This window comes from Acomys russatus, chromosome 21 (genome assembly GCF_903995435.1).
Source record: "Acomys russatus chromosome 21, mAcoRus1.1, whole genome shotgun sequence".
NCBI classification, from domain to species: domain Eukaryota; kingdom Metazoa; phylum Chordata; class Mammalia; order Rodentia; family Muridae; genus Acomys; species Acomys russatus.
This window is the reverse complement of record NC_067157.1, coordinates 60,528,847-60,547,960: the sequence shown is the minus strand read 5'-3', so window position 1 is coordinate 60,547,960 and position 19,114 is coordinate 60,528,847. Positions and strand designations below refer to the sequence as shown.

The 19,114-nt window shown below is 38.6% G+C and overlaps 1 gene segment (V, D, J or C); it reads right to left on the bottom strand.

The window, feature by feature from the left end:
* LOC127205014 (immunoglobulin kappa variable 2D-29-like) overlaps window positions 1-13,205 on the bottom strand; it is a 551,636-nt gene extending 538,431 nt beyond the window's left edge. The window contains 2 exon segments of the V gene segment in view: window positions 12,437-12,746; window positions 13,118-13,205. Of these exon segments, the coding sequence occupies window positions 12,437-12,746; window positions 13,118-13,166 (359 nt within the window).
* Window positions 13,206-19,114: the final 5,909 nt, after the last annotated feature.

The window sequence follows — 19,114 nt, the reverse complement described above, 5'->3', positions numbered from 1 at the left end:
CACCACAGTTTTAGAGGTATGGAAATACATCTCATGATTTCTTAATAATAGATGTCTACACACCTGACATATCTAGGTGTCACTTGAGATACATAAAGGATAACAGAAGCCATCCTAAATATTTAAAGAAGTGATTATTTTAATACAGGAAAATAGAATATTAGTAATAGCTATTAACTGGCTTGAGATCTCTTGAAGTTTACTGAAGTGGATATTAAATAGTACGCTCAGCTGTTCTCTCAGAGTACAGAGCTCTCTACACAGAATGTTTAGGCTGTATAACCTTGCTTATTTAGAATTCTAGTACTTCCATTTAATGCTGACAACAGAAAATATAGTATGGTTGCTATTACTGAATTTTCAATAAACTATAGACAAGGGATAGATTCCTAATATGTGAATGTATTCTTTGAAGTATTATCCGTAAGTCTAGGATTATAGTAAATAAACAACAGGAGTAAAGAGCTTTAATTAAGTCATAAAATTAACAGAAATGGAAAATTTGCTTGAAATATTTCTGCAATGCTAATTATCAGACTAATTAAAATTAACAAACGCTACATTCTACAAACATAACATTAATTTCTATTATGAGATGTAAGTCTTGCTGCTTAAATTTGCCAAAAAATTATTCATCTAGTTCTGAGTTAGATTATTAAAAATGTGAAATAGTAGTCTATAATTTACAAGCACTACTGATAGTCTACATTTAATAAGACCTCTGTGTTAGGTTGATATGTTCTGGTTGAGGGGCTGTATACTTTAGTCCAAGTGAATTGCCATAGTCATCATTTAGGAATCTCTTCCATGTGTGAGCTGTGGTACACTCATCTCTTCCATGTGTTAGCTGTGGTACACTCATCTCTTCCATATGTGAGCTGTGGTACACTCATCCCTTCCATGCGTGAGCTGTGGTACACTCATCTCTTCCATGGGTGAGCTGAGGTACACCCATCTCTTCCATGCATGAGCTGTGGTACACTCATATCTTCCATGCATGAGCTGTGGTACACTCATGTCTTCCATGTGTGAGCTGTGGTACACTCAGAAAAGCAGTTCTCAAGGGAACACTTCAAAATATTTCATAAAACACTGGACACTTAACTATGCAAATTTTTTGTGCAAAACATTTTCATATTCATGCTGCATACAGTTTATTTACTTCCTTGTCCCTTTCTAATATTTCCTAAGTGAGTGAAAAAGCTTAAAATAGATAATAGTGTTGGTTTATTCCTGAGTTTAGGGGCAACTCTTTCTACTCTAAAGCTAAGAGATGCAGGACCCTGAAAGGAGGACCAGAGATATTTTTAAATTACCCAAAATAATGGCGTCCATTATTCCATGCTCATAAATGTACATCATGTTTTTTTATCAAAACATAGTATATACTCATATGATTTTTTAAAATAAATGTTTAACCAGACTAAGGAGATTTATAGGCTGTGAATGTTCTATGCAAACAGTGCTACTGGCTCAATTGCTCAGAATTTTCTGTCTGTGTCTGTTTCCTATATGATGATGGAAACAAAGCAGATCTTCATGTTAAACTATAAAAATGATCCTCCTGCAGTAACCCTCTGAGCATCACATAATTGTTGTGCATTCTCTCAGAAGTGACAGGAATGTAATGCTATTGTGGATAAAGAAGTGTAAAAGCAACAGAAGGAGAGAGAGAGTGGAGAGAGGAACGAAGTGGTGTAGGAAGAACACAGTGTATATACAGAAAGAGCTTGTCTTTACTGGTTACTACCTCTGAGGTATGTCATAGTTTTCACTCTTATTAGCTGGAGGCTGAATAATCAGCTGGGCCATTGATGCACTCACAAACATGCTGACTAGTAGATTTTATGAAGACATGAAAGAAGTACATGAGGCCATGAAGAATAATGATGGGGTGATGTTGCCACAGAGAAGTGAGAGACACAGAAGCTGCAAGAATCAATAGGTAAATTCTCTATTAAAATATTCTTGAAGGTGCAACACCCACATCCTGAACTTAACTCATTGACTCTGATTCTACAGTTTAGACTGTGAAAGATCACATCCCTTTCACTTAAAGTACAAAGTTGGTAATTTGTTACAAAAGACCCTGAAACAACTAATACAAATTTGACAGTAACAAAATAGCTTAAAGCTTCAGTGGTTGATATAATCTCCTGGTTCAGTTTTCCAGGGCTTCCTATGAAGAGATGGAAAATGTTTGCACCTTATGCTAGAGGCCAGCTGCACACACAAGCAGAGTAAACCAAGGCTGATTGCAAGGAGTTGAGAAGGTTCAGGCTTTAAAGCCTTATCAATGAACATCAAAAACCTTTTTATGGATATGGCTTCAAATGTGACAAACAAGCCACTGGGCAAAATATCCTTGTTTCTACCACAGACAAATTCTGCTTAAAAAAAGAGCAAGCTTGGATGCAGGCAGAATCCACAGCCAAAGTCTGCCAAGACAGTTTAAGCAAGTCCTCAATAGCTCCAGCCTTAGAATTATATCTGTCAGATATGTTGGGCCAGAAGGCTGAAGATGATGCTAACATTACAGAAAGTTTTGGGTGACTCTTCAAATTTCAAACTGTCTCTGTCATCTTCTCATTGGAAAGCTACTAACTTGCACTCCTAGGATATTCAGGTAATCAAGTTTAGTCCTTCTCAAGTCTCTGAAGGGACTGAAGGCCAGATAACTCAGTTTTACAATGAAGCTTAGTGGTTTAGGGGTTAAGATGTTTTTAGGTCTAGATAGATGTTTTAAGTTGATAATGACAGTATGTGATGAAGATTGATTTACATTCAGAATTTTAGAAGCACCAAGATAGGAAAGATGTTTTCTTAGAGGTTGCCAAATACAAATAGCCAAAATATTAAAAATTTACCATTTATATAATTACTGATTGTGTTAGGATTCTTCGTGCTATATGTAGTTTATTGTATATATGTGTAATAATATGAATGCCATATAAAAATAAAAACATTTTTTAAAAAAGCATTATAAATTGAGCTATTCAGGCCTTCTGGCTTCTCTATCTCCAGAAATGCCTCTTTAGCTGAAACTGATTGTGATTTAATGGCAGGAGGTCTTAACTAGCTAAGCTACTTGGTCACAGCCTTATAGTTTACAGTTTCCTGCTGTAACAAAAAGAGAGTGGAAAAATAAAAACCTCTGTTCCTTTTAATTTAATGGCTTGCTGTTAACTAGAGACCAATTAAGAAAGCCTGTTTTGGTTAGTGCAGTAGTTTGAGCAGACTCCCCTGAGGCCTGATCCACCTGTCACAATGTTGTTGTAGGTTTCTAGGACCCTCTGGATCCTTCTATTTCCACATTCTCCTATATTTCTCTTACTTGGAGTCCCAGTAGGATGTCCTCACATCTATCCCAATCTCCTGGTAAGTGAAGACTTTCATAGTAAACATCGAACCCCTACTCTGATCTAGCCAAGTGGACAGGACATTCTCCACAGTTATGTGGAGAGCAGGGACTGTCTCTGACATGAACTCTGGTGCTCCATATTTGACCACTTCTCCTTGGTTGGGAGGCCTGGTGCCACTCAGAGAATGGATAAGTAGGCTACCAAGATGATACTTGATAGTCTATGATCATACAGTGGGGAGGAGGTCCCCTTGGTCATAGACCTAGGGAAGGGTTATAGGGTGAAAGCAGGAGGGAGGGAAGAACAGGAGGTTACAAGTGATGGGATAGCAATTGAGATGCAATCTGAATAAATTAATTAAAAAAAGAAGGCCTGTTTTATAAACACTCAGAACTGCTTATCACTAAACTTGCTAAAATTAGAAGCATACTAAAATATACACACATTTGGCAGACAAAGCAAGCAGATTTTTACAAACCCTACACACGTGTGCGTGCACACACACATACACATATCATCAATAGATGAAACAAGGGAGCTCCCATCGATACAATTTGTTCATTATATGTAAACATATATGTAAATATACACATACATATGTATATATACAATATATACAGACATTTAAACATATAAACAGATAATCTGATGTATGGATAATATATACATATATAAATCTGATGAATGAAACAAATTCCAGTGGGCTTCAACAAATGTTTAATTTTGTCTTGGATTTTTATAGCATCTAATACAAAGGTTCTTTATGTATGGAAAAACTATCTCATGCAAAAATAGATACAATAGATACATTAAAAGGGAGTTACAGTAAAAGTATTGATTGTAAATTCTTTCATTAGAATGTTAGGTTCCAGAAAGCACTGAAGAAAAGACCCTAGACTCGAAAAATATGCAAACAGAAAAGAACATTTATTCAGCAGTATCCAGCATCCCAAGGTCATCTTTCAGACTTGATGGCAGGTGAGTTAGCAAACTCTGTTTAAAGGTATTTGTGGAACTCTTAAGAGGGCGTGGGCAGGTTATCATTAACATTCTCGGACCATCACTCAGACACAAGGACACCATAGAAGAGCTCTCGGGCTCTTTGTAAATTCATTTAAATTCCAAAAGGGGGTTAAGTAATCATCTAGTTAGAGAGCCCTGGCAAACCGAATCAACAGGTGCTACTCTGGCCAGGTTTATCATAAAGCAGATTTCTAGACTTGCAAGTATATCTTCTTAATCAATTATACCAACAGTAAGAAACCATCTTTAATTGACCTTATCTTTCTTATCCAGGTGGCAAGATCCTCTCTGGTTAGCTGTTCACTCTTTGCAGCATTCCCAGTGACTGCTGGACCCACCTCAGAAGAATGGAGGATCAGGCCTGCTCTGAACTGGCAGAAACTGAAACCTTTGTGGATTCAGCTTGGCTCCTAGATCAAGCCTTTTAGGGGGCTTCAGTGTCCCTCAAGGGTCTTGAATAGGGCTCTCTTCAGGGCCCCACAGGAACTATTCTATCTAGATACATTTGTTCATTATATATAAATTTAAAGCAGTGGTTTTATCTATGTTTATATATATATATATATATTTATATGAATAAATATCTATCTATATTTATCCCTGTTCATTGTGAGTTCAAAGCAGAAGTTTCATATTTTTTTTATTTCAAATGTACATTATGTGTTCAAAGTAAGAGCTTTATGTTAAGGTTTCTAAGAAACATGTATCTGTCTTGTCTTGTATTGCTAACCATTTATTACTTGATTTTATATTCTTTAAATATACACTTGGACCTTATCCTTGGACTAAACCTAGAATGAGTGTATTTCTTTGATTATAAATTTGTTTAAATCTTCTTTTCCTTCTTGGTATGAATCAGGTGCTTATCATATGGAGGTTCACAGAGCTCCTGGTTTTTTGTTTTGTTTTGTTTTGTTTTTGTTTTTTCTTTGCTATAGTGCAGGAGGGTTTTTAAATTGCTTATATCAAGTCAGGAGTCTTTAACAGGAATTATGAAAATCATCAATTCATTTAAACAGGACTATTTCATGAAGGTACATCTTCAAATTTATCTGCAGGAAATCTGTCTGACAGAGTAAAGCAATAGGCAGCAAAGGTCTCTGCCATGCCAGATATAAAAGACAAGCATAGAGAGCCAGTAAAGCAACAGTAAGGAGCTTTGAGGCAAAATCCCTAGGGTTTTGCCTAAATCAAGGATTCACCCTTCATTAGCCATGCAAAAACAAATGAGTAGGCTGCCCCCAGGGATCTCACTTGCTTGATTTTGTCAACCCAACATGTAATAGCTCCTAGCAACCTTAGAGGAAAATTATTTGAATTTGATCAGTGTATTAGGAAGCTCTTGATGGCTTTGGAATACATATTGGTGGCAGGCACTTTGTTAAGACATCTCAGTCCACTTGGTGTAACGATCTTAGTATCACATATTGACAGTAGAAAAATTCCTCAGGGGCGTGATAAAATGCTCGGCACCTAAGACTACTCCTGAGTTTTGTCTATGCTGAGGTTACAATTAGAAGTCCAGCTTCGGGGTCTCATCCACCTTTTTGTCCTATTTGGGCACCAACATGCATGTGTGCTTGCTACGCAGACAGACACCAATACATACACATCAATTTGAAAACAAGACTTGCCTCCCTTTCACTGATAGAAAGCTAATAAGTATGTGATAAGACAAGGAAAAGGAAATGTGTTATACCTCAGAAATAGAATATGTAATTCAAGGTAATATGTTATTACAATCTCATAAAAGCCCGTCTATTGGTTGATATTTTGTAAATTTGATATAGGTTAGGATCATCTGGGAAGAAGAAACTTCAAGCGAGAAAAATGTTTCCATCAGATTGATCCCTAGATAATTCTGTGTAGTATTGTCTTAATTAATGATTGATATGGGTATGTCCAGCCCACTTTGGACAGTGCCACCCCTGGGCAGATTGTATTGGGTATTAGAAGAAAGCAGGCTGAACAAATTATTGGGGAGTAACCCTGTCAGTAGCATTCCTCCCTGGCCTCTGCTTCAGCTACTGTCTCTAAGTTCCACCTTACTAGAGTTTCTACCCTGACTGCCCTTCATGATGGGCTGTGATGTGGAACTTTAAGCTGGCCTACACTCTTTCCTTCAAAGTTGCTTTTGGTCATTATGTTTATTACAATAGAAAGCAGCTTAGGACAGTGCTACAGAGTCTCCTATAGCTATCTTGTAAGAAAGGCTTCTTATATGAAAGGCTTTCTAAAAAACATGGAAAAGGATGAACAAAAGCGTTTTCATATTTTATCCATAATTAGTCTTAGGGAACCATCCCCATTAAGATGTTTTTCTCTATAAGGAAAACAAAATTTGGTTAGATTCTTGTTAACTCTGAATGAGAATCTATCACCATTATAGGCCTTTATGTTCTATAGCCACAACAAAGGATCCCAAGTTCACAGAGGACTCCTTCTAAGTGAACAAAATCTAGACCTACTCTGTTAATACCTTAGGAAAATCTGAGCATGGGACGCTTGTTCCCAGGGTCTTCATTTGTGGATTGTTATTAAGGACTATATCATGGTTCCAGCTACTCAGAATAGTCAATTGGGCTCTATAGCCTCACCAATTATAAAGAAAATGTTACTTGTTCAATACTTAATATTAGTCGTTTTTAACTGAATAGAACTTGACAATTGTGTCCACTTCACACGGCTTAGAAGGAGAGTTAATGGATGACAATCATGCTAGCAGATGATACAAGGAATGGTGTGTAACTCTATTAAATATTTAATTATTGAATCCCAAAGTACAAATAAATTTAAATAGAAAGGTGCTAGCATATACAATTTTAAATGTGAAAAATAAAAAGGACCTATATACAAATCCATTTATAACAATTAATTTAAGTGTAAATCATATGTTTTGTGTTTAGCACTAAGGTAAAATTATTCAAATATTTAAAATGGTAGAAAACAAAATATGGCATTTCTCTAACCCAGGCATTTTCTTAGTTTGTTTATTTTGTGGTTGTTGTTGTTGTTTTATCGTAACATAGACATAGGCTGTCATTTAACTAATGATCCTCCTTCCTCCACTTGCAGATCTAGCAATGCTGGCAGTTTCCACAATTTGTGCTTCCCTATAGTTTCTTAAACAATGATTTCTTTACTTAAGTACTTTTATAATTTTAAGTAACCCTCCCCTTTCCTTGGGTATTTAGATGAAATTAATACTGAATATAAATTCAAAAATTACTTCTGTGATTTATTCTGATACTCTGATACTTACTTAATTACTTTTTATAGATGCCCAAATAAAGTATAGAAAACCTAAGGAAGCTGTCTGAAATGTTTGCTGGAGGCTGCATTGAAGAGTTTTGGATTAATTGCATTGGCAGTGAAAATCTCAAAACAGGCTAGTATTGACCCCATTTTGAGGTTATTAATGTTCACTCCTATGAAAATCTATAATGAAAACCAATACGATGATGAAAAATACAAAAGATATAGTTTGAGGTAAAGGAGCACAGATAGTGTAAGGCAGGTTACGTCCTGTGTTCAAGGAAAGAAACAGATTAAAGAAAAACCAGATATTAAATGGAATAAAAGGAATGGTGCGCTCGGGACAAGACCCCGTACATCTAAACTTAAAACAGGCTACAGACTGGAAAAAGATCATCTGACAAAGGTCTAATATCCAAAATATATAAAGAACTCAAGAAGTTAAACAGCACCAAACCAAATAACCCAATTAAGAAATGGAATTCAGAACTAAACAGAGAATTCTCAACAGAGGAATATCAAATGGCTGAGAAACACTTAAAGAAATGCTCAGCGTCTTTAGTCATCAGAGAAACGCAAATCAAAACAACTCTGAGATTCCATCTTACACCCATCAGAATGGCTAAGATCAAAAACTCAAGTGACACCACATGCTGGCGAGGATGTGGGGAGAGAGGAACACTCCTTCATTGCTTTTGGGAATGCAAACTTGTACAACCACTTTGGAAATCTATCTGGTGCTTTCTCAGAAAACTAGAAATAGGGCTTCTTCAAGACCCAGCTATTCCACTCCTTTGAATATATCCAGAAGTTGCTCCACCATACAGCAAAGATATATGCTCAATTATGTTCATAGCAGCCTTATTAATAATAGCCAGAACCTGGAAACAGCCTAAATGTCCCTCAGTAGAAGAATGGATTAAAAAAAAAAAAGCTGTGGTACCTTTTTTCACCATGGAATACTACTCAGGTATTAAAAACAAGGAATTCCTGAAATGGATAGAACTAGAAATGATCTTAGTGAGTGAGTTAACCCAGAAGCAGAAAGACTCACATGGTATATACTCACTTATAATTGGACACTAGCCAAAACGGGATGACCCATGAAAGTCTTCACTTAACAGGAGATAGGAATAGATGTGAGGACATCCTATTTGGACTCTAGGTGAGAGAAATATAGGAGAATGGGGAAATAGAAAGATCAGAGGGTCCTAGAGACCTACAAGAAGAACATCATGATGTGTGGATCTGGACCCATGATGCTCTGCTAAAAATACTGCATCAACCAAGGACAATACAAGGAGTAAACATTGAACCCAAACCCAGATCTAGCCAATTGACAGGACATTCTCCACAGTTGTGTGAAGGTCGGGGACTGACTCTGACACAAACTCTAGTGCCCCATATTTGACCACTTTACCTTGGTGGAGAGGCCTGGTGGCACTCAGAGAAACAAGAAGCAGGCTACCAAGATGAGACTTGATAGCCCACGACCATATAGTGGGGGAGGAGGTCCCCCTCGGTCACAAACCTAGGGGAGGGGAATAGGGTGAAAATGGGAGGGATTGATGAACGGAAGGATACAAGTGATGGAATAACAATTGAGATGTAATCTGAATAAATTAATTAAAATTTTTAAAAAGCAGAAAAAGAAAATTTTATTCAATACAGAGACATTAGAAAATAGAACAAGAACACCCAGAGAACTATCTGAGATGTGTGCAGTCCTGAAATAAGATTAAAGATTAAACACAGGGTAAAAGATATGCACACTGAAGCAGTCCTCTTCACAGTGTGCTCCTGCCTACCACTGAACATAACTGAGTGCACATTTCTCATCCTGTAAGAAACTGTATGCAGTCTTGTTCATGCAGAGAAGCTGCTGCCCCTCCCTCTCCGACGAGGAACTCTAACGCAAAATCCCATTCTGAGGGGTTCAAAGTTTGAGTACCTGAAAGTCAAAAGAGAAAAGTGCCTCTTAAGAATATCTTCATGGAGGGACAAGATGGCACTGCACAGTATATACCATGTCTAGAGAGCAGAGGAGCAGATGCTGAGAAATGGAATGAAGGGAACAAACCAGAAGCACCAAACTCCCACCTCATCACAACTGGACAACTCTTTGGTTCAAAAGGCACAAACTTCAAGCACCCTACACTCCTCCAAATAGTAGAGAGCACAGACACCCTGGGAAACAGAGGTTTCCCAGTAGTTGACAGGGCACAACACACCAAAGCAGGTGAGCTTCTAATCCAAAACACAGTCTTGGAGACTCCTCAGACTGAACAACTGGAAAGATTCAGAAGCCCCTCCCCCATCATAGTTGCATGTCTCTGGGTTTGGGAGTCAAACCATGAGCACCCTGCACTCCTGCAAATACTGAAGTGAGTGAAAGACTTCTGGGAAACAGAGGTTCTGAGGCACAAGAACACTCATGACTGAACAGACGGTTAATGAAAATCACAGCCTTGGGGACTTCTCAAGCTGACCAATTGGGGAGGATAAGAAGAAGCCTCTACCCCGACTCCCATCCCCACTGTGGCTGGACTTACCCTGGGATTGGGAATCACAAGCTCCATGCAGATGCCTTCAAAAGGTACTCATCCCTGTGGTTGCCAACTTAGAAATACCAAGCACCCTCAGCAGATGTCTAAAAGAAGAGTAAGAAGACAAACAACAAAAACCAGGACAACATGGCTCATCCAGAAAGACCAGACATCAACAGATACTCTAATGCAGCTGAATCTGAGGAAAATGTTATTAAAGCTTTGCTTATACACTTATTTGAGAACTGTAAAGAGGAAATGAAGAGATCCTTCCAAGAATTACAGGAAAATATTCACCTAGGTGAAACAGGAAACCACAATTAAACCAGCAAAGGAAATGATTAAAGCTGTTCAAGACAGGAAAACAGGTTAACTCCTGGCAACTCTCCAGCCTATCTCAAAGACTATGATGAACATGAAAGAACATCCTTGTGGTGATGGTTTCAAATGCGTCAAACCAGCCAATGGGCAAAATGTCCTCATTTCGGCCACTCATATAATTCTGCCTAAAAATAGGCAATCTTGGATGCAGGTGGAGTCAACAACCAAACTGTAAGCCGGTCCTCAATAATTCCTGCCTCATAAATATCTCTGTCACAAATATTGAGCCAGAAGGCTGAAGAAGATGCTTCAATGTTATAGAGAGTTATGGGGGGCTGTCCATGTAGCAAACTGTCTCTGTCATTTCTTTTTTCAATTTGGAAGCTGCTAAACTGCACTTCCTGTTTACTCAGGTAATGAATTTTATTCCTTCTCAAGTCTCAGATGGAGTTCAAGACCAAATAAATTAGTTTCACAATTAAGCTTATTTGTTTAGGGGTTCAGGTGTTTTTATGTCTAGATAGATATTTTAAGTTGATAGAGATGAGATATGATAGATATTGATTTACATTGAGAATTTTAGGCTCAACAAGATAAGAAAATGTTTACTTCAGGGAGCCAAATACAAATAGCCAAACACCAAGAATGTAGCATTAATACAATTCCTAATTGTCTTTTGGTTCTTCTTGCTCTACGTAGTTTATTTTATATATGTATAATATTATGAATATATATGGAAATTTTTAAATAAATATATTAAATAAAAAAGATTATCTTCACCTTGCCATGCCAGTTATACAGTGTTGCACCCAAAACAAGGAACTTATGAGGAAGCTCTGCCATCTCAAGCAGGGGCATTTTTGGCCAGGGCTGTGTAACTCTGTGAGAATATTCTAGACTTTCCTGAAAGTAATGAACATGGACATCCTTAGCCTCCACTCTACAGATTTTCAGTGTGAAGTCTATTCCTGAACCACTGTCACTGATCTTTCTGGGATGTGAAAATCTGTTGTAAACAATCATTACATAGATCAAGAGCTGAAGAGACTGGCTGGGCCTCTTCAGGTACCAACGCAAGTAAGTAATGCCATCACTATATAGGAAACTCTTACTAGATCTGCAGGAGATGGAAACTGACTCTGCAGGAGTGACAGGATTGAACAGTGCAGCCTGGGACATCACAATATCATCATTGACTCCTGAGATGTGAGAATTAAATGGTGATGCCCAAATACAATGATACTACAAAATGATTCTCCTTCCTCTATAACTTCCTACTAACTGTATTGGTGACTTTCATTCGTATTCTAAAAGTGTTCAACATAAAATACCTATATAGAAAGAACACAGAGACACTCTAGAAATTATCTGGACCTTCTGCTTTGGAGCTTTTCAGAACTGCAACAAGAGCATAGGTTCTCCTTCCTTCACCCTCAAAACCTTCCAAGCCCATTCCTGGAGAACAAGACTGGCAATCTCAAACCTGGACAGAACTTCCATCCACATCAGCAGGGCCCCCAAATCTCAATCCTTCCACATTCTTCTTTATCATTGTGTCTCTCCTTATCGTGGATTCATAGCACAAACAGCCCCAGGAGCTGAGCAGGGCACCTCAGTCTGAGAACTGGGTACAAAGAGTCCTGTGTGGTCAAGACAGAAAAGGGGGCTAGCTTTTGTCTTGAACTGTCAAGGAGAGGTATTCTCTTGGGAGTAATATGCAAATGCCCTGGAAAAGCAGCAAGCAGAGGGAAATTCAATCTAAAGAATGAAGTGTTATAAAAATGTCTCCTCTGATTCTAGAAAAATGGATGCAGTGTTTTCTGCCATATTGACTCTACCACGTTGGACCCATAAAAAAGAAGTAACTTATGAGGCAGCCTTGTCACCTCAAGCATGGACATTTTTGTTCAGGGCTGTTTCACTGTGAGAGGAAGTTCTATACTGTGCTGACAGTAATAAACACCGACATCCTCAGCCTCCACTCTACTGATTTTCAGAGTGAAGTCTGTCCCTGACCCACTGCCACTGAACCTGTCTGGGACTCCTGAGGCACGATTGGACATCTGATAGATCAGGAGCTGAGGAGACTGTCCTGGCCTCTGTAGGTACCAATGCAAGTAAGTTTTGCCATTACTATGTAGGAGACTCTTACTAGACCTGCAGGAGATAGAAACTGACTCTCCAAGATTAACAGGATTAGAGTATGCAGGCTGGGTCATCACAATATCCCCACTGGCTCCTGAAATAAAAGAAAAAAACTGGTTATATACAAACAAGTGATACAATAAAGTGATTTATCATTCCTTTATTTTCTACTTATTGGTTTTTTTTTTTACTTTCATTCATATTCTAAAGTTTCACACCATAAAGTATCTATATAGAAAGAGCATAGAAACTTTAGAAAGCACTTGGACTGTCTGTCTTGGAACTTTTCAAAGTTGTCACAAGAGCATGCCTTCTCCTTCCTTCACCGTCAAAACCTCACAAGCCCATTTCTGAGGAACAAGGATGACCATCTCACTCATGGAAAGACCATGGGACACATCAGCAGGGAACCCAAGATCCCCATCCATCCTCATTCTCTTTCTGTATCTCTGTTTCTCTCCTTACCAGGGATCCAGAGCACAAGCAGCCCCAGGAGCTGAGCAGGGCACCTCATTCTGAGACCCTGATATGAAGACTCCTGTGTACTCTAGACAGGAAGAAGATCTTGCTTTTGTCTTGGACTTGGAAGGAAAGGTCCGCCCTAGGGAGCAATATGCAAATGTCCTGGTTTGTTCAGCTGTATGAAAAGTGGAAAGCAGAGGGAAAGCCCACTCTCAGGAATGAAGTGTTGTTACAAAGTGTTTCCTCTGTAGAAAATTTGAAACAATTTTTGCCACCTATAACTGGGAGAAGTTAGACTTCTCTGGAAAAGGTTGAATCTGCATACAGGGAGACTTACATATTCTACTAGGTCCCAGGCATGCTAAAATAGCACCACAGAACCAACACTTTTCAAAACTCTTTCTGATTGCTATTTGTTTTAGCATAACATCTGCTTGTGTAAGCTTACTTGATTTTTTTTTTCAGTTTTCTCAGAGTTGGGAACCCAATGAAGAAAACTTAAAAGAAGAGTAATTCTCATGTCTTTATGACAAATGAGTCTGTGATGGCCATTTACCACAAGAATGTTGATACACAAAAGCCTGAAAAAGAAGAATGAAGTTATGAAAACATATATATAATCCCCAATGGTCAGTTATTACATAATCAATTACTTGATTAACTAAATAGAATTTCTACCACTTAAGTACAGTATACAAAACAGGCAGACACAAGCTTTAAGCTATTTCAGAGTGGGAAGATTTAAATACTATTTGTTCCATATTAAAACTCAAGAAATTGGTGCAAAATTTCTGAGCCTCAAGTCCTGAGGCCTCAGCTAAAGAATATGTGTTCCAATCTATACAGCAGTTCTTTTTAGGAATATGTATGCTTGAAACTTTTGTGTTTATTATATTTTAAAAAGCAATAGTATCTGCCTCTAGATTGCTATAGAAAACATGGCTCATCACAGGCTCGGTACTTTAGAACATAGATAAGAGCAGACATCACACTTGAGACTGTGATATTTTACTTGATATTTTCACTCTCGTCTGGAAATTTTGGGGTTTTTTTTTCTCTGATAATTTCATACATTTGTACAACAAGACATGATCATATCTATGGCCCACTTTCCCCCTCCAAGTGATTCTTCCAAACCTCAGGTCTGGAGAGCACTTCCCAAATCTATGACTAACATTTGGTTTCCTTGACTTTGTGAGAATAACAACAGGAGCTATAACTGTATGATATAATTTTGCTAAATGCCATACTAATAAGTTGCTTTATGAATATTAAGGCTTACACAAACCAACCTGGTTATTTACAGTCTTGGTTAGAGAAGCTTCTTTTTGCAACAGGCAACAGTGAATGCAATGATACATATCTGGTCAATTTGTTGCCTATAAGATGCTGAAAGCTAGCCTCTAAGTGTCTCATCTTTATCACTGCCACTACACCACACACATACACAGCACCAAGGCCAGGAAACTTCTTATTAGAAAGAATAGTACATGCTACATCTTTTTCCATAACTGGAAAATGATAAAAAGTTGCAAAAGAAATAAAATAGTTGTGAATAAGATAAAGGTTTTTCTTTGTAAAAATATTCTGTAGTGAATGTTTACTATATGATAAAGAGGGAAGGAATTTTTCCTTAGTTGTGGGATTTCATGGAAGAATCAGTCCGTAGGAGGCAATGAGATGAGTATCATTACAGTTAACTTTTACTCAATCAGTTTTCTAATTCAGAGGGGGGGAAAGAATTGAAAAAGTTAAGATTGTCTTTCAAAGCAAATGAAATTAAGTCACAAACATAATGAATGGGTTAGAGCTGTTGGCGCTGGACAGGAAGAACAGAAAAACAGCTGTAGAGCTCATACAATGCAGCCCACCATTTAGCACAACCACATTAGCTGTGCCTCCAGTGGCAGAGCCCGAGGAGTGTGTGTCCTGAGGACTTTAGGCTGTTATAGAGCACCGTTCTCCTTGTTGCCCTTGTGATCACTATATCCCTTAAAATATAGTTGTATGGTAACTCTAAGGGCTTCCAACCCCTCACTGAGTAGTATCATTGGCACTTATAAATAATAATGCTGACCTCTTTCAAGCATTGCTGCTGGAACAGATTAATGAGTCAGTCACTGCCCTCGGAAAGAACCTAGAGATGGAGATTGTTAGCGATGACCACCACCTTAGAAAGAATTGGAGAACTAAGTTGTTTTGTAAAGTCATGTTAAGATGTGCTTGCTTAGCTCTGGTGTAGAAAAACTTAAGAAACAATTTGAAGCTCAGAAAAATACACCTTTAATAGTTGAGATGTGGACTTTTGAGGTTAAGGAGCAAAAACAAGAGCCCAAAACTGGTTGATGTGACTCTTTCAAGTTGGACTGGTGATTGAGGTGGTAACTAATTTTCCATACCAATTTTCACTCTCACTTGCACTTAGTGTGCAACTTGAGGATTTAAAGTAGAAATAGCTGTTTTTATACAAAAGTTTACATTTGTGATAATTTTTTTAATTTTGGACTTTAATCATGAAGTGATACTTTCTTTAAAGAGAATATTAGTGTATGGTCTTTTTTATTTGAGGATTCTTTAAAATAAATTCTTTATTTAAATTTATTTTTTTAATTTATTCACTTTACATCCCAATCATAGCCCCTTCCCTCATCTCCTCATGATCCTACTTTCCCTCCCTCTTCCCCTCTATGTCATCCATCCCTCTCCTAGTCCTCAAAGAGGAGGAAGCCTTTTCCCCTACCAAATGGCCTCAGTCTACCAGTGTCATCAGGACTGCCTGAATCCTCTTCATCTGTTCCCTGGGAAAGGCAAATAGAATAGACACTAGAAGCTGTTAAACAGAGGAAGCCAGACAGAAGCCTAACATAGAGGTCCTCAAAAAGGCTCCACTCAGCAGGAGATCAAAGCAGAATCTGAGTCTCACAGCCAAACTCAGGATAGAGGACAGGAAATCTTATGGAAAATTAGGGGGATAGAAAGACCCAGAGGGGACAGACCAACAGAGCCAAAGATCTGGGCCCAGTGGGCCAACAGATACTGATGCACGAAACAAGTACCATAAATGGAGAAGACGTATGCCTCCTGTTCACATGTAGCCCTGCTCCGTAGACTTTCATCAGAGGACAGAGGACTCTGTTCTTAGAACTTATTGAGACAAAAATGATGGTACCTTTCTTTATATGTCTGTTACAATTATATAATTTCTTTACGAGATATTCTACTCCAAAGACCTTTTAGACCGAGGTAATGGTCTCAAAAATGTGAAGCTGTAAAAGGGAGAAATATATTTACTCTAAATTTTAGCTATTAACTTTGAAAAATCACTAAGATATGAAAAACTGACTTGGGTTTCAGCTCTAGGTGTGTGTGTGTCCAGAGTGAACTAGCCTCCCCCATATTGCATAGGTCATTGCCCCATGAGCACCTGCAAGAGTTAGAGGAGCATCGTGTCTTCTAGTTTTTTCTTTTAGCACGTTGAGTTAGATTTTCTTGAGGGTTATACCATGTTATGGGAAATACTGTGGAGTCCATGACAGTAGTGAGGTGCACCATCTTTAGGCTTCAGGATGTTTACACTAAACGCAAAATCTGCCATAGTTTCTCTACTACTGAACATAAGAGGGTTCCAGATAAAGGTCATATAGAACATCTTATGTGGATCTTTGGAGCCTGACTGATTTATGCTGGCACCAGTGTCACCTTGTGCCTCCATTGGCCTGAAGATGATGGCTGCAGTAAACCATAGGAAAAGTGTAGATACTAGGTCTACCCAATTGTACTGCCTCAGCCTGAAGTCAAATATGAAACACAAACAAAATATAACTGTGCTATAGGCCACTCCTGCCAACTATGCAGAGAAAGAAGCTTCATTTTTATTCCAGTTCCTGGACAGATTGGTATTTCCTTTTAATGAATTCAAGTCAATGCCATAATAATATTACTTCAAGGTTGTTATTAAGATGATAACAGATGACTAACAAGCACTGTAGCTGTGGAGAAATCATGAATTTTTGCATTGTAATTGAGCAAGGACATGATGCAGGAACCACGGAAATTGTGAGACCTAATGAAGAGCCCAGAGATATGCCTGCCACCTGGGTGACCGATTCCATCTCTAGGAATGTAATCAGGAGAACTGAACTCCCCAAGCAGTGTGAATATTTACACACTATTGTTAACATCAGTTTTATTCAGGATACTCAAAGAGGGGAAATGTCCTCTATGTGAACCCATAGATGATTTTTTAAAAAAGAAATCCTGGAGTAAACTACACAATGAATTATTGAAAATGACAGTAACAATAAAAATGAATGATGTCTAATACATCATGAGACAATTTTTTCAATGTGTAAATATCACAGAGAAAACTTATATAACCCTATATTTTGATGCACTCTGACCACCCAGCATGAAAGGTAAAATACAGTACACCTATAGAGTGTGCATGTTGTAAATGGAGACTGTAGGGTCAAAGTTCCTCTGAGGAAATCAGTGAGTGACAGAAGACTGAAAGTGGAGGCTACTGCTACCGCAGTCACTACAGAACCTATCCTGTGATATGTCACCTGTCACTGAGCTTATAGGTACTACAGTGAATAATCTGTAACTCTGGGGTTCTCCACTGGAAATTCACCTCAGATTATGTCTTGCTCCTCACCCACCAGAGTCACCTGCTTCAGCAGCACAATGTGAGTCACAGACTGAGTGTGTAAACGATTGACTTCCACATGTGCCTTTTATGTGCTCTTTATCACCTTAAACCAAAGCCTGCTAATTCTTTGTTTACTTTGAGGATAGTCCAATTTCACATAACCTTATTCATTCCAGTTCTGTTGAATAAGACACAGTTTCTACTCTGGCCAAAGTTGGCATACTTAGATTTTTCCCTTTTCAACTCCAACTTTGAAATTCATATAACTGATATTTTGTCAGCATGCTGTGACTTATACTATCACTAGACTTCTGCTTTTGGGACATTTTACTAAGTTTATCCAGAAATGTAAAATTCAGGAGTGGATAGAATTTTCCTCTTTTGATGGGTTGAGGACATGAGATTCCATGGCCATATCTTCTGCAGTATCAAGAAGGAGGGAAATAAGAGAATGTGGAAGTGAGCATGGTGGAGTATACAAGTTGTTACAAAATTTTGATTTTATTTGTTATTGTTCTAAACTGTTGAGGCATCTCTCAAGCTTTTTAAAAACAGGATCTCACAATGTATCCCTGGCTGGCCTGGAATCTAAATATAGACCAGGCTGGCTTCATACACAAGGCTAGCTTCAAACCCAAAGAGATCCATCTGCCTTTGCATCATGAATCCTAGTGTTAAAACTATGTGCTACCCAGTTGAGCTGGTCCTGGTTACTGGGCAGGGAGACAGGGTGCAAATGAGCTGAACCCAGGTGTGTGTGTGTGTGTGTGTGTGTGTGTGTGTGTGTGTGTGTGTTGGTGTGTGTGAGAGAGAGAAAGAGAGAGAGAGAGAGATGGCCTAGCCACTTGCCTGTCATGCCATAATGTGAGTGAGGGAAAGATTCACTCCCCCTTTACCCCATCCCATCACTATACCTCCTTTACACCATCCCATCACCATACCTTTCCCACTGTAGCACGCTGGAGAACTAGACTCTGGATTATGAGAGTAGCACCTTGCCCAAGCAGCACCATAGAGTTGGTCCTGGTTTCAGTGTAGGGGGGACTGGTAAGTTGGCCTGAGTGCATGAGTGACCTTGCCCAGCCATGTATCTGCCATGCAATGGCATGGGCAAGGGAGAGATGCCCTTCACTTCCTTACCTCTTCCTACCTATAATACATGGAAAACTCACCCTGAGGTCATGAAAGTGGGAGAGCTGTCTCTACACCTCACCAGTTTCAACACTCTGGAGAGCAGACTCTGAACTTCACCTGGGTAGCACAGTAGAGCTAGCCCTGCTGGTGTGGCATGGTGAGCCTGCCCTGAGGACATAAAAGCAGGAGAACTGGCTCTGCTTTTGGCTAGCTGC